The 16,900-nt window shown below is 32.3% G+C and overlaps 1 protein-coding gene across 8 annotated transcripts in view; it reads right to left on the bottom strand.

The window, feature by feature from the left end:
• Cry1 (cryptochrome circadian regulator 1) overlaps positions 1 to 16,900 on the bottom strand; it is a 64,454-nt gene that overhangs the window by 12,366 nt on the left and 35,188 nt on the right. For 6 of the 8 annotated variants that reach the window (XM_078052880.1, XM_078052881.1, XM_005322323.4 and 3 more), the window contains exons 2-5: positions 9,235 to 9,343; positions 4,632 to 4,774; positions 1,330 to 1,514; positions 783 to 871 (exon numbers count right to left, since the gene is read on the bottom strand). In XM_078052880.1, the coding sequence (XP_077909006.1) occupies positions 783 to 871; positions 1,330 to 1,514; positions 4,632 to 4,774; positions 9,235 to 9,343 (526 nt within the window). Of the gene's footprint in view, positions 1 to 782; positions 872 to 1,329; positions 1,515 to 4,631; positions 4,775 to 6,616; positions 6,841 to 8,206; positions 9,078 to 9,234; positions 9,344 to 16,900 lie in introns of those variants that run through there. The other 2 variants (XM_078052885.1, XM_078052884.1) reach the window with 2 other exon arrangements.

Here is a 16,900-nt window from a genome sequence, read left to right as displayed (position 1 = left end):
TTTTAAAAAGTGAGCATTCTTTCATTTCAGCCATTTTGATGCAGCACACATGAAAAACTTTCAAATTCCCAGCAAAGGTAGAAAATACCTTCAATCTGTATTTTTGACACTGAGGGAAAGGTGACATATGGCAGTTTCCCCTTGTCCACAGTTTCACATCTCCAGGTTTCAGTTATTCATGGCTAACCATGGTCAAAAAATATTAAGTGAAAAATTCCAGAAATAAATAACTCATAAGTTTTAAATAAATAATAAAGTTTTAAATAAACTTTATTATAATAGTTTGTTATAATTATTCTATCATTAGTTATTATTGGTAATCTCTTACTGTGCTTGATTTAAAAATTAAATTTTATCACAGGTATGCATACATAGGAAAAAACAATCTATATAAGGTTTGGTGACATTTGTGGTTATAGGCATCCATTAGGGTCTTAGAATGTATCCCTTGTGAATAGAGGCACTACTATAGAATTCTATTCTAGTTTCAAAGTTATGGTCAAACTGATATAAACTTAGGTACAAAGAATGAAGAGGTAGTATGGTAGTAGCCAAAGGAAAATAATCAGAAGAGGAGGGGGAAGGGAATTTAAATACTCAGTTGTTAACTCTTAAACAATTAGTTTTGTGATATTTTAACTATTTCCACCATCAATCCTTCTTTTCAACAGCCTTCTTTTTTTTTTTTTTTTAAAGAGAGTGAAATAACTTAAAATATGTCAGTTTGGAAACATGAGCATGATTATATGATGAGCATGATTATATGATCTACATTATCATACTTTTCTTTCTAAATGCCTTTCCAAACGTGTAAGTGCTTCAGTTTCTCCACCTGGCCACACTGCAGAGGATAAGCCATCTGTATCAAAACCTAAGAAAGAAAAGAAAGGAAGATAAATGTATTATTCTTCTGAAACTAAAATATTTTTTATTTAACCATAATAACTAGGAGAACAAATTCTTCTGCAGAAAATTTGTAAGAACTGATAAAAATGAACTTAGTACCTAGATAGTCCTCCCTCACCTACAAAGGCTATGATGAGTTTTCTATGCTTTAGGATGCATCTTCACAGGTAACATCATCTCACATATTTACAGAATACCTAAAGAATGTACAGATTTATCACTCAGTTTATGATATCACTTAGTTTATAATCAGTTTTTCCCTTCCTTCCTCCCCCTTCCTGCTCCATTCTTTCTTTTTCTCTTTATCGCTTTCCCTACTAATGCAAAATACTTTATATGGCAAAATAAAATGAAGTAGAATTTTCTGAATCATTTAAGATTTACTGAGTCTTAATCTCCACAATTATTACAATTTATATCTACCTAGCTCTTCCAGTGAAGGAACACCGTATTTCTCATCATGGTCATCGGACAGAGGAGTTGTGCACTTTTCTATCACTTCTGAAGTAATCGTCTCTACTGGTATCTCCAGTGGTTCCATTTTGCTGATGAGAGTCTGAAATCTTTTATAAGTTAGAGGCGGTTGTCCACCATTGAGTTCTATAATCCTATTATATGAGAGTTAGTAAAATGCAGTTAGTAAAAAATGACAATATATTTTTGTTGACAATTTCTGAAAAGTCTTAAAACCAGAAAATAAAATTTATCATTTAAAACTTTTAGAATTTTAGCTTCTCATATATAACCAGGAACATATTCAAATGGTTAATTCATGTAAAAAGTATTCTCTACTTTTTAGATATCTGCTAGGTATCAAAAATATATAATATGTAAATGCCAAGACCATTAAGACAAATAAGATTAAGAAAGTGGGAAAAAAAACCCAATTAAATGGTTAAATTAGCTTAAAGGCAAAAACAAGAAAGTAATTCACATGAATATGTAAAAAAAATGTATTATAACCCAACTTAAGGAATCTCTGGATAATTAATGAAAATTAAACAAGACTGATAATGATATTACGAGTAATCAGCAAAAAATAAATTTTGTTGTGTATTATAAAAGGTTTACAACATGACATATAGGATACATACAGATAATACAAGAGTTACTATACTGAAGCAGACTAACAACTACAAGCTCACCAAAAAATCTTAATTATTTTTTGATGAGAGCAGCTAAAATCTACTTATTTAACAAAAATCCCTAATGCGATATTATTTTACCAACTGTGGTCCTATGTTATATGGAACTTGCTCATCCTATATATCTGCTACTTTGTATCCTTTGATCCACATCTCCTCATTTTTCCCAGCAAGTTTCATTAAGATTCTATATTATGATAATGACAATTATTTGTTATTTTCTACTATTTTTTTTCAAGACTGGGGATTGAACCCAGGAGGCTCTACACCTGAGCTACACCTCTACCCATTTTTATTTTATTTTGAGACCCTGTCTTGCTAAGTTGCTGAGGCTGGCCTTGAACTTGTGATCAGGAACTGCCTTAGCCTCCCTGATTGCTGGGATTAAGAGAGTATACCACCATGCCCAGTTTGTGTTCATGTCTTCATTAAAGATATTAACATTTGCATCTACGTCACATAAACTACTATCCCTTACTTGTGATTTTGTTTTCCATGGTTTCAGTTACTCTTGGTAAACTGTGGTCCAAAAACATTGATATTTGACTTCATTCTTTACAGAAAGTGAGAGAGACCACGTTCACTTAAATTTATTACAATATATTGTTATAATTATTCTATTTTATTATTATTATTATTATAAAGCTCTTATTATGCCTAATTTATAAATTAAACTTTATCATAAGTATGTATATAGAGGGAAAATATAGTATATCTGAGGTTTGGTGCTATCCCTGGTTTCAGGCATTTATTGAGGGTCTTAGAACATCTCCCTTGGATATAAGGGGAGGACTACCATACTTAGGACATATAAGCCCCCAAATTCCAAATTATTTGAGTACCTTATATATTTACTTCTGATCACTAATTGCCTCAAACAAGTCATAGTTAAAAGAATAACTAGCTTTACCATGGAACTTCAGATCAGATAGATTAGATACTATTTGGGAGTAACTACTGTTTTTCATTATGACAATTTGCTTAATAAAGAATCACAGGGAACTCCAACTTGTCATTTTGAGTGCAGAAATTAAAGCTTATCAGGAGGGTTCAGTAAATTAGTCAAGATCACATAACTGATAAATGACAAATCTAAAACAATGTATTTTTATTATATATCACATATAAATTATTATCAACTATGTGTACAGAAAATAATCATCAAAAAGCTATACTCTCTGCTTTAAGTAAATTTTCTTTTGGCATAATATTCTAAATTTACACATAGGGTCATATAAATTTTATTGATTGTAATGATACCACAATGGTATTATTGAAGGTACTGTATATTATAAAATGAAAACCTTATAAAACTGTTTTCTCTATGTTCCATATAAACATGATAGACTGCATATGGTAAATATTCATATTCAACCAATAAGCACTACTGATATGGAGAACACTGAATCTACCAGTTGTAAGCACCTTCTCTTACCCTGTTTGCTGCCTCCTTCTGATCAGCTCCTAGGGAGCTAGAAAGCAAGTTTACTAAAAGGACATAAGACTTCCAGATTAATCCCAGCACTCGGCAGCTGAGGCAGGAGGATGCTGAGTTCAAAGCCAGCTTCAGCAAAAAGCAAGGTGCTAAACAACTCAGTGAGACCCTATCTCTAAATAAAATACAAAACAGGGCTGGAGATGTGGTTCAATGATTGAATTCCCTGAGTTCAACCCCCAGTTACCCCCCCCCCAAAAAAATCAAGTAAGATCCTTGTCTGTATCAAATCATGATTTTAATATACACAGAGACATGGAATAAAATTAGTCATGTTTATTATAGAATTATTTTATTAACAATAAAATCTGTAAATAACTTAAGAAAAATAACTAAAAAGGTATATAATTGATATTTTGGTATTTGTAAGAACAATCATATGGCAAAGTTTTACTTTAGTAAGTTAACAAATCCCACGAACCTCCCAAACTCACTGTATCTACTACTTCCTAGCCTTCAATTTGACATAATATTTGTCAGACAAAGCATCACCAGGGACTAGTGTTTCAAGAAGCATACTTTTGAGAAATATGGTATCAGGCCATTGTTCAGATGACTAAAATTATGTAAAGTTACAGAATATTCAATTTGCATCTGGACTTAAAATCTAGATTAAAAAGATAATGTATACACATGAAATAAAATAAGATAATCATACAAGATATGTGAAGGTGATTTATGGCTCTGCATTATATAAATTACAAAACTAATAATACTAAGAGCCCAGAAAAGTCAGACCATATTAGGCTGAATTAGTCAAAAAACATTTTGTAACAGTGTTAATCATTAATAGCTTTGAAACTGAAATACTGAGTACTTTTATCTTATGCACAATGTCATTAATTTTGGAGCTTGTTATTGAGTGCATAAAAATTGTAGCAGCTAAATTAAATGCTAAAGCTTTGACATGTATTCATTTAATTCTCCCACAACTCTATGATGTACATGTTATTTTCACTTTACAAATATATGTATTAGTAACTAGTTCAAATGTCTATGTACTTAATACCACTGTATACTTTAATATGGTTGAGATAGTAAATGCTATTATGTATATTTTCCCATAATAAAAAACAAAACCGTACTTGTCTAGGTCATATAATGTGTGTGAAATTCGTACAATGACTTCTACTCCAGCTTCAGTAGCCAGTTTCTTTATAGCTGCATCTCGTTCCTTTCCAAAGGGCTCAGAATCATATTCAATTGAAAGTTTAGTAATGTTCCATTCCTAAAATGAGAGAAAGAAGTAAAAATGTACACCAGCTTTATAATTATTATTTTTTTCTATCATAACAATAAGCGAAAGGCTCAAATTCCACCTAAAATGATTAAATAAATCAAACTTCCAACATGCAGGAAAAAATACACAATTTATCACCCCAAGAATATGCAAATAGTGAATGTCTTCTCACTAGATTCCAGGCATCATGCCAGGCACTACTCTACCTAACAATACGTTCAAAACCAGTTCTTAGACTAAATGTGTTTGTACAGCACTTTACTTTTAAAAATTACTTATAATTACATTATCAAACTTCAACATAACCCTCAAGACTTGGTACTTCAGTTGGTATCTGTGTTGTGCAGATGAGATTAAAATTAGGGACTTGCCCAAGTCCATAGAGAGCCAGAACACCTGAACTTATGCCTGCTGGCCTAAGAACTGGTCTTTAACAAATCTTTGGTAATCAATATTGTAAATGCTGCTTTAGATGAATCCTATAAATTCTGTATATTAGCATTTCTATTTTCAGTTTATAAATATTTGCTATTACTATTCATTTTTAGTTTGATTCTGTTGAAGTCAGACAATATAATATGTAAGATTTCAGACTTTTGCAGTTAACTGATTCTTATTTTATAGCAAAGTATAGTCTATCTGTCTTGGTGAATGTTTCCTGTGAATGAGAAATGTGTGTTCTATAGTTCTTGGGTATACTGTTCTACAAATACCAGCCATATCAAACTGACTGATAGTGTTGTTAATATCAATCTTATCTTTATTAGTTTTTGTATTTTATAGAAGGCACATTCCTATATTCCTGGAGAGGTAGAGGCTATGAATTTCCTTCAGACCTAATATTTGGAATTTGCACACTGTCTTCTTTGACATTTGTTTTACCCAAGTTATAGGGACAACCCAGATTCAGTGGGGGTGGAGAAAAACTCTTTTGATGGAAAGAGCAGCAAAATGATGAGGATTCAATACCCCTTCCAAGATATCTGCATGGCTCACTCCCTTCTCAAATATCACCTTATAAGTGAGGCCTTCTATGATTTCATATGAAGTAACTACCCTTTCCTTGCCCTAACACTATTTCACATTTTATGTTTCTCTGCAGGACCCATTATCACCTGACATTGCATATTTACTTATTTATGATCTATTTCCTTCCCACTAAAGGACAAGCTCTGAGAATGTAGGTACTTTATCTGTTTCACTACTATTTCTTTTTTAATTTTTTAGTTGTAGTTGGATCTAATACCTTTATTTTATTTATTTATATTTATATGGTGTGAGGCCCAAACCCAGCGCCTCGCACATGCTAGGTGAGCACTCTACTGCTGAGCTACAACCCCAGCCCCTCAATCTTATATTTCTAGCACATTGAACCCTGTCTTATACACAACAGGTATTCAATTACTATCTGTGAATGAATTCTATCAAGCATGTGCCATGAAGTAATAAAGCAAGATCCAAAATAGCTCAGAGAGCATATATAAACCTGATGCTGAAATAATAGTGGCTTTATATATTCTTTTTATTTATTATGTGATTTTTCAACAAAATATTTTATTATGCTTCAGTGTGCTCACTTATAAAGATGTTAGGCACATATCTCTTGTTCTTGGATATAATGAGAATTTTTTTAAAAAATTCAAGTATATATTCAACATGTATCTATTCTCTAAAATGAGTACTTTAAACTCTTCATTAAAAGTTTCTGCAGAGAAAACAAAAAGGTTCTGCAGGTTCTTTCTTGTGCTCGTCTTGGTAACTTTACCAATTTGGTGCCAAATGTGGAAGATGCAACATGTAACTCTATAATAATACAAGCAACACACTTACAATTACAGTGCCATCCAAGTTTTGCCTAAGCTAGTACCTCCTAAGCTTCTTGATCATTTTTTTTTTTTCAGGAAAACATGAAAAGAAGAAGTGAAAAGAACAGGTCATTTTGTCAGCCTATATTAAGCCGGAATTTAACTGAGGAAAAATCATCATAGAAAACGCATCATAAGTTTATTAGACTTGTTTGTATGCACATGTATATATAAAAATGCTCTGACACATTCCTAAATCTACTCATTATAAATAGAATAAACTGAGCACATATGATAGAGGAAAGATGGATACTAGATGAGACATCAGTACTGAAGTCACTATCATGTTCCAATAAATTAAATGCAATGTTATCAGGTCTAAACCCATTTTTCCTCCAATGTGGGAAACAGAATTTCCTATTAAAAATTCTCATTATTTGCTATATAATAAAACCAGACACACTAATTTAAGTGAGTCAGCTAGTTACTGACAAAAGAATCTTCTCCCCGAGACAAACCATGGGTATGAGAACTAGGAGTGGGCAGGAGAATGGCTTTTATTTATTTACTTATTTTATTGGTACATTTATATTTAATAGGGAGATTCAATGTTACAAATTTATACATGTACATAACATAATTTGGTCAATTTCATTCCCAGTATCTTCCCTTTTTTCTCCCCTCCTGCCCTATACAGGGAAGACACCTGCTTTTATCTTTCTATAACTTAAAAATATATGTATTTAGTACCTTTAAATATAAAGTTGAAACATGAATTCAATAAAAAAGGAAGTAATTATCTCCATAGCTCTAGATAGGAAAACACTTTTCTGATTAATTTACTCTGTCATTTTATATAGACTATTGTATGTAGTTGAAGGAAAATCAGAATAAAATAGTAAATGTTCTATGTGTATGCATGTATTCATGTATTTGCATTTGACAGCTTATGTTAAAACCTATGTCTCTCTGCCAAATTAACAAGATAGGGCATAATTTAAGTGCATAAGATAGTTTGACCCAATCATATACTATTTTGGGGAGAAGAAATCTCAAAACAAAGAACACAAAAGATGTGCTGACTTAAAAATATTTATTCAAAAAGAAGTATATAGCTGTACACTGTGGTGCATGCCTGTAATCCCAGCTACTTAGGAGGCTGAGGCAAGAGGATCCCCAAGTTTGAGGTTAGTCTGGGCAACTTAGTGAGACTGTCTCAAAATAAAAAATAAAGAGTAACTGAGGATAAAGTTCAGTAGAAGAATATACCTGGCAAATGGAAATGTTATTTTACAGCAATCAAAATATTCTTGGGATTCACTTTGCCCATACCAAATGGATTATTTATAGGATTGAAACGACTGAAGCAATTATCCAAATACATTTTTACACTTGTGAGTTGTAGATAACTGATTATTGTTTCTGGGATGCTTTCTTGTCAGAATTCCTCATATATCAGTTAAATTAGAATTCCACAAAGTTATAGTATTGAATAATCTTTAATGAATGTCAAATTTTCACTAGCCAAAGTTGTTACATTAGCCAAATCATGACCATTAAATGTTTCTTTCCTACCATTAAGAGAAAGGTAAGGTAAGAATGATTTGATACTCACTATTGGGGTCCTTCTTATTCAGAGAATGAAATGGTTCTTTTCAGGATTAGAAACAGAAACACTATTACTCTAAAAATATAATGAATCAAACAGCTCCAAGAAAAAGCAGATAAGCGTTTAAGAAATCTGATAATAGCAAGTAGGAAGGGAAAAGCAAAAAAGAATAATAGTCAGGAAAATCAGCTTCTGATCTTAACACTCGCATGAACTAACTGTATAATCTTGGGCAACTCATTTAATCTTCCCAGGCCTAATTGTTTCATCTGGGAAAAAAGGGAGAAATAAACAGGAGATTGTTAAGATTCTACCAGGCTTAAAAACAACAACAACAACAAACCAGAAACCTACAATTTTATATTATTGGTAAAATGTCAGTGGTTTTTGACCCTCTGATCCAGAATTGACCCACAAACATACTGGCACTTATGAGCAAAGATATGTAAATGTGGGCAAAGGTGTTTACTGGCATATTCTGTATTAACAAGAGGCCTGTGGGGGTGGGGTACTAAATGGTTAGCAGACAATTACTTAAAGAAATCATAGTATATCCACACTAAGGAATACTATGGAGCCATTTAAAAGACTGAGGAAATAATACGGAACAATCTCCAAAATACATGTTTATATGAACACAGCATGGCTCAAAACAGTGAATATAGTTCTCTCATTTTGGGATTTTAAAAAGGGAACAGTAACACATGAGGATACATATAAATATACATATATAAATTCTTGTTTATGCAAAGAATATTTCTAACTGGATACACAAGAAACTGGCAGTAGCTCATGTAGCTTCCTTCTGAAAGGGGAACTAGCAGTTAAGGTAGAAGAAAGATTTAACTTTTCATTTTAAACAATCCTTCTATAATGTTTGATTTTAGCAGGGGTAACTTTTTCATTAAAGAAAAAAGCCATGCAATTTTCATTTTAAAATACTTGTATTCCTAATACTTTAGCACAAAAAGCATTATTTGCCAAATATGTTCTCTGAAAAAGGTTATTATTTTATTCAAATATTTGCAAATTACCTTGAAAAGCCTGGGAAACACATCTGCTGGTTGTCCACGAATCACAAATAGACGAGAATTTAATTTTCGTAGATTGGCATCAAGATCCTCAAGACATTGAAGCAAAAATCTAGAGAAGAAATACAAAAAATGTTAAAAATATACATTTAGAAGATGTAAAGCATTGCAAAACCATGTTATTACATAATTTGAAATGTTATTCATCATTTTATTAATACCCCTAACTCATATAGAAATTACTCTGTCCAGAAAGAATACTTAGTTTTTGTTAATTATAGCACAAGTTTCCTAATATTTTAATGCTTTCCTAAATCAAATCACTAATTTTCATTAAATAAAAATTACATAAACAAAAATTTAATTTGTGAAAATAAAAATTATGCAAAGATATAGCAAAGCAATTAAATGAATTAATTTCATTATTTAAACTTGATGAAGTGACAAATTTCCTATATAAAAATGACTTCACATAGAAAGGCCACCTTGAAAAATCTAGAACATTTTTTTACTCTGGGAAAAATGGAAATATCCTGTTGAATAAGTGAGTAAATAATTTAAGAATATAAATACTAGGGGTGACTGTTATCATCTAAGGCAAAAATCATAATACTTATTTTCATGTTTCTAATCTAAAGAAAAAAGGAATTAATAATAATTAGATGCTAAATTATGTGGTATTAACAATTGACTATAGAGAGTACCAGATTGCTTTTTTTTAAGGTCTCATGGAACAGGTGGGGCTATAGATTTTTTCAATAAATTAAGTACCACCAAAGTTTACATATGACATATATCTGAAAGAATTCTGAAGCAGTGATAGAAGACAGCTTACTGTGTTATTCTACCTCGATGAAACTGAGCATTTCCCAAGAACAAATCTAAAAGAGGTCAGCCCTGGAATGTTCAGCTTCATCGTTTGTATCATATTAATTTTCATATAGATTCAGTTCTTTCAGTTTATTTCCTTTCCATCTTCTTTTATGTTTTTAAATATTTTTCTGTCTTTTCACAGGCTACATACTCATTGAGAAGAATGGTCATGTCTTTCTTGAGAGGAGGAGTGGTTGAGGAAGGAATGAGGTATCACAGAAATGCACTGTCCAATACAATGACCCAAAGACACATGTAGCCATTTTAATTTAAATTAATTAATATTTAAAATTCAGTTGCTCAATTACACTGGCCACATTTCAAGTCCTCAATAGCCACATAGATGGCTAGTAACTACCACATTAGACAGCACAGGTGTAGAACATTTCTATCACTGCAGAAAGTTCTACTAGAGGTTCTCTAGAAGGTTCTACAAGGTTCTTAGTCTAGATTATCTTGTTCTCTTTGCCAATTCTGATCCCATCATTTCACCAAAAAAAAAAAAAAGCTGATTGTTTTTCCAACTGTAGTTATTAATGTTTAAAGTATATTAGTCAGCTGACACTTTTCCACTTCAGGAGTCAACATTTCTAGAGCTTAGAGAGTCTCTCACAGTCACTCAAGAGGATGTGAAAGACAGTCCACCAATTTACCTTAGGAAGTTTCATGCGATCATCAAACGAACAGAAAACAAACTTTTCTGTGCTCACATTTATATTTATCACATACCTCTTCTCTCTTGGTTTGGAGTCACCTCCCTAATACCTAATCCCCAGCCCATTCCAACACTACCAATATGTTAAGTTCTTCAGGGGAGAAGACTTTAGTTAGATGCATAGCAATATGAGAATATATGAGTTTCATAAAATTATCTGCAACTATGAATAACATCACATGTGGTGATGTTTATTGGAAAGAATGTAATTTAATATATTTGCTTATTTACAAGAAAGTTTTTGTTTTTGTTTTGAGATGGGGGTCTCACTATGTTGCCCAGACTGGCCTCAAACTCTTGGGATCAAGCAATTCTCCCACTTCCTCCTCCTGAGTAGCTGCGATTATAGGTGTATGCTGCCCCACCTGGATAGCAAGAGAATGATTAAACCAAAAATTAAGAAATCGAATGGACTGGCATCTTAAAAGTTTGCTTAAATTAAAACAGCATAAAACTAAAATGTCCTGAAGAGGTAATCCAAGGCAAAGATAATCCCCAAATCTTTGTTGTCTCATCAGCTTTACCATGTTTACCTGCACTGGTAATAAATCACAAAAGTTCAATTCAATCTTTCAGTAGGAATGTTTTTATGTAGTATGAGGTAAGATCAGAAAAGCAAAATATCAAAAGAACATGATTACTACATAAAATGAACAACTGAGTCTGGATTTGTTAATAACTGGTTCTTTATTTTCCCTTTCTTATTTGTAGGCTGAATAAATATTCTAATGCTTTTCAATAAACACTGTATGAATTAACAAAATGTTGGACAGAATAATATGGACTGAAGTAATGTGTTACAATGGAAAATATTGCAACCTAAGAATTAATTCTATTTCGGCACTTCATGAAACAATGTCTAGAAGCTGTATTTAACTATGGTGATTCTCTTCCAAATTATGATATTTTCTTCCATAGATGTTATAATTTATCTCTCTGGTTTCACATAAAAATTACAAGATAAAGTGGACTCAAAATTACAAGATATAGTCACTTTAAAAAATAACACAGGTACTTTGTACACAGATATTTAAAGTAGAAAATATCTATATGAAGAGAAAAAAGAAAAGAACAAAGTAGAACAAACTGTGACACTGTCCTTTATGTCTACTCATGTTGATATGGGCATAAAGATAATAACTGGAAGGATACTTAACAAGCTATTAATAATATCTACCCTTGGGGAATGGGATAGGAGTAGAAACATACTTTAAAAAAATTCACAAAAAGTTTAAAATTGATAATCAGCATACATTTATTTAAAGAAGAACAAAAATGAGATATACTGTATCTATTGTAAGCCTGGTTTAATACATGCTGAACATTTTTTCAAAGCTGTTGCTTTGAAATATTTCTATGGCATAAAATCTCATAGTATTCTATTATAGATGTTCCATAATATAACAAGTCCTTCAATTGATCCTGAAAACTGGTACAGTAATAACATCTCATAGCATTTTGATGAAAACTGAATAAATTAACATATATGAAGCTCTTAGAAGAGAGTCTGCTCCAAGTAAACACTATTATATAAGTGTTATTTTTTGCTTTTTAGTTCATCTTTTACCCACCTCTATTCAGCCTACAGTAATTCCAGTTATTATCTCTTGTTTGTATTATTTACTGCAATACCATAAAATTGGTCTGCCTTCCAAAAACTCTGTCCACTGTACTTCATTTTAATACACAATACCAAATCTTTGTGAGGTACACTTTCTGTACAAAGGTCTTCAAAGACTCACCTCTTATATAATAATAATAATAATAAAAAACTTATTTTCTTGGCCACTAACCTAGGGAGCCAGGCTCATTTTCTCCTCCACTCCCCTTGTCCTCCCACCAAATCAAACTAGTTCTCTTTTTCCTATACATTCAGTCTCCTAGAATTTGCTCCATGATATTTCCTAGGCCTGGAAGGTCTTTGAAAAATTTCCATCTCTTCAAGTTCATTCTTACTAAGTTTTCAGTTTTACGCCTGAAAGTAATTTCTCTACCCTCTGAATTGTCAAAGGACATAGTGCTCTCCTCATCCTGGAAAAGCTTTGAAACTGTACCTCTTATTATTGATATACAATGTGTGTGTGTGTTGTACACATATCACCTCCTCCTGATGGATTTCAAAGTATGTGTGACTGATTCTTTTTTTTAATCTTTTTAAAATATTTGTTTTAATTGTAGGTGGACACAATAGACTTTATTTTATTTTTATGTGGTGCGGAAGATCAAACCCAGTGTCCCACCGGTGCTAGGCGAACTCTCTACCACTGAGCCACAACCCCAGCCCCTGTGTCTGATTCTTAATCATAGAATTTTCTTAAACTGTGTTTTGATTTCTATCTTTGGCAAACAAATCTCAAAATGTGCCTTGTACAATTTACTGAAAAGATCTGAAATAGGGATTAAATGACCTAGGTTTGTTTTGTATAACTATTGAAAGGATCAGAAACAGCATAAAATCACAAAGTAAAATCCCCTAGCACTTGGTAGATATTCATTAAATTGAAGTTATCATTTTTTCCTTCAAGAATAATTTCTAATTTTGATAAAAACCCATGTATTTCTGAATTGTAAATAGTTGGGCATGACAAAAGAAAACAATGAATTTCTTGGATGCCTACACCTATACAGAACTTTGAATTTCATCTGTATATGATTGTGAACCCAGGTTTGACCTTTGTCAGCAATAAGAACACTGTGAATATGAATATATATTTATAAACAAGATACAGTGCAACTAAGACTCTGAATCAACCAACCTTTAAATATATAATTCTTCTTAGGTGGTACTACCAAAAACTTCTAATTTTTTTTAAGTGTTAAATGAAAAAGGATACTTGAAAACTATACAAAATCTAACACTTCATCCTTTACCCTTAACCGGGAAGAGAGATTGTTCAGAGTTCAGCTTGAGTGTGGTACAGAAAACACATGAATTTTAACATTTCATATTACAAATGCATCTGTCTTAAAATAGGTATTCAGTATTAAATCAAATGAATGATTTAATGTATTCAATTGAAAATATATTTGGTATAATTTTAACAGGAACATATTTAGAGATCTTCTCTAATTTGGCATATACTATATACTATCCATATAGTATGGATAGTATATAGTATATACTATAATCATACCCATTTGAAAGCTCAGTTAATAATACTATCTAACTACATGCATCACATTGTTTTAAAAATAGGCCAGTAGTAAAACTCACCATAGCCCTTTGCATAACTGTACTGTCTACACAGAAAAACAGTCCTCATGCTCTTTAATTACAATACTGAAAGCAACACTTTCAAATAAATTGAAAAATATATTTCTTCATTTTAAATATTTTAAGGATTTTTCCCCTCCACAAATCACTATTTATTGCTATTATAAGAAAATTACATGGAGTAAGCTTCCTTATACCACTTTCAAAAGATGATTTCAACATGAATCAACAGAAATAGTTTCTTAAAGTAGGTCATTGCTATAGCAACCAGTGGGCGGTTTAGTATACTCCCATCACAATGACCTACTTTCCAGCCTGTGCTAGAACAGCTTTATATAACTAGTATTTCTAGTTCTGTCTATAAAATAGTCTGAAAAAGGGCAATAGCAAGACACAACATAATCCTACTGAGGCTGAAAACAATGAGTTATGAATTAACATGTATCATACCAGAATAAAGCCATCTGTTTCTGTACTTTAGTTTCTAAATTATATCTTATCATACACTCAACAATGAAAACTACTTTTAGAATACTAAACCAAAACAACTCATTGCTGACACTAGAGAACTGATTTAAAGAATATAAACTGAAATCACTAAAACCACATGGAGAATATCTTCTTCCATTTTCCACATAAAACAACAGAGTTAAATTTAAAAAAATTAAAAAGTTCTAGATATACTATCATAAAGAAAAATGTAGATTCTAAATTATAAACCAAAGTCTATGGCGTTTTATTAGATTTCAAAATTATAAATAACAATATTTCTATTAAGTGAAGAAAATTTATATATGCTTTTTTTTTCTGGTTTGTCACAATTTTTTTGTACTTTATTCCAATTGTCAGGATATTTATGATACACATGTTCCCCAAAGAAAATAGCTTAATGTTCAATAAAGTTAAAATATATATTTCAAAAGCAAATTTTGCATTTGCCAGACTCTAAAGACCACAGACCAGTGAATATATAGATTGATAGTTATTTTTTTGTAACAAATATTTTGCAATGCCCTTTTTTAATCCTAAAATAAAATTTACAGATAAAACATCCACATTCACAAATTTAAGACATTTTTTATAATGCTCTAACTGTAACAGTAGGAAAAATTAAAGGAGGGTCTCTCACACACACATATATGCATTATAATTACATATAATAGTGGGATTCATTATGACACATTTTATATGTACATAATTTGATCAGTCTCATTCCCCAGTACCTTCCCTTTCCCTCCACTCCTTCCTTGCCCTACACTACTGATCTCCTTTATTATTGTTTTAATTAGTATATTAAACATACATATATATGCGGGACTCATTATGGTGTATGTACAGGGACACAGTATGATTTGGTAGATCTGCTCCCCCATACTTCCCCATTCTCTCCCCTCTCTCTTGATTCTCTTCTGTTCTATTGGTATCCCTTTATTTCCCCCATCCTTTAGCTTCCACATATAAGAAAACATTTGACCCTTGACTTTCTGAGTCTCGCTTATTTCACTTAGTAAGATGTTCTCCAGTTCCAGCTATTTATCAGCAAATGATGTGATTTCATTCTTCTTTATGGCTAAGTAAAACTTCATTGTACCTATATGCCATATTTCCTTTATCTAATCATCTGTTGAGGGATAGTGGTTCAAGAACTTGGCTATTATGAATTGGAACTGCTAAAAATATTGATGGGCCTATATCACAACAGGATGCTAATTTCAGTTTTTTTGGATAAATATCAAGGAGTGGGATAGTGGAGTAATATGGTAATTTTCATTCCCAGTCTTTTGAGGAATCTCCATATTGCTTTCCAAAGTAGTTATACTAATTTGCAGTCTCACCAACAATGTATAAGTGTACCATTCCCCCCACATCCTCGCCAGCAATTATTGTTATTTGTATTTTTAATGATTGCTCTTCTACCTGGAGATGAAATCTCAGTGCAGTTTTGATTTGCACTTCCCTCATTACAGAGAATGTTGGAATTTTTTCATTTGTTGGACATTCACATTTCTTCTTTTGAGAAATGTCTGTTTAGATCATTTGCTTATTGATTATTAATTTTTGAGGGTTAAGTTTTTAAAAAAATATATTGTAGTGTAAGGGTCTGGCGAAAAGTCGGAGGAAGAGACCACCAAGAGACTGACTCATGCAATTGCAGAAGGGGATTTATTGAGGATCCAATTCAGCGTGCTGAGGCTCCAGGCTCACTCAAGAAGCGAGAGCAGCCCAGAGCCCAGAGCAGAGGCTAAGCAGTGCTTAAGTACACTTTTTGGGGAGGGGGGGGCCTTTGTATACATCAGAACAAATCAGCATGAGGCGCGGGAAAATTGAACAACTCTCATACATGATTAGCACATTCATTGGCAGGAACAGGTCGGGCGGGGGTGATTGGTCACTCCTAAGGCGGGTACACATTCAAACTGATTGGTTCGGGCCCTGTATGCCTATGTTTCAAGCTGCACAGGGCCCTAGGCTAAATGGCCAGTAGGGCGTTGTCTTAACTGCCTCAGGAATTTCAGGTTCTGGGTGTGGCAGAGGAATTTAACAATACCTGGTCCTTCACTTTTTAACTCAGGCCTTGCAGCTTAGAAACTTTACAATGCCTGGTCTTTTACATTTTAACTCAGGCTTTGCAGCTTAGAAACTTTACCCTTTCAGTAGATATTAATCCCATCAGAACAGTAACTGGCAAAGATTTTCTCCCATTCTGTAGGCTCTTTCTTCATGCTTTTATTTCCTTTGTTACAGATAAGCTTTTGAATTTGAAGCCATCCCACTTACTGACTCTTGGTTTTACTTCTTGAGCTTTAGGAGTCTTATTAAGGAAGTTGGTGTTTGTGCTTATATGTTGACTGTGTTGACTCTGTTTT

Source organism: Ictidomys tridecemlineatus, chromosome 6 (genome assembly GCF_052094955.1).
Source record: "Ictidomys tridecemlineatus isolate mIctTri1 chromosome 6, mIctTri1.hap1, whole genome shotgun sequence".
NCBI classification, from domain to species: domain Eukaryota; kingdom Metazoa; phylum Chordata; class Mammalia; order Rodentia; family Sciuridae; genus Ictidomys; species Ictidomys tridecemlineatus.
The sequence above is the reverse complement of the archived record's forward strand: the minus strand, read 5'-3'. Positions and strand labels throughout refer to the sequence as shown.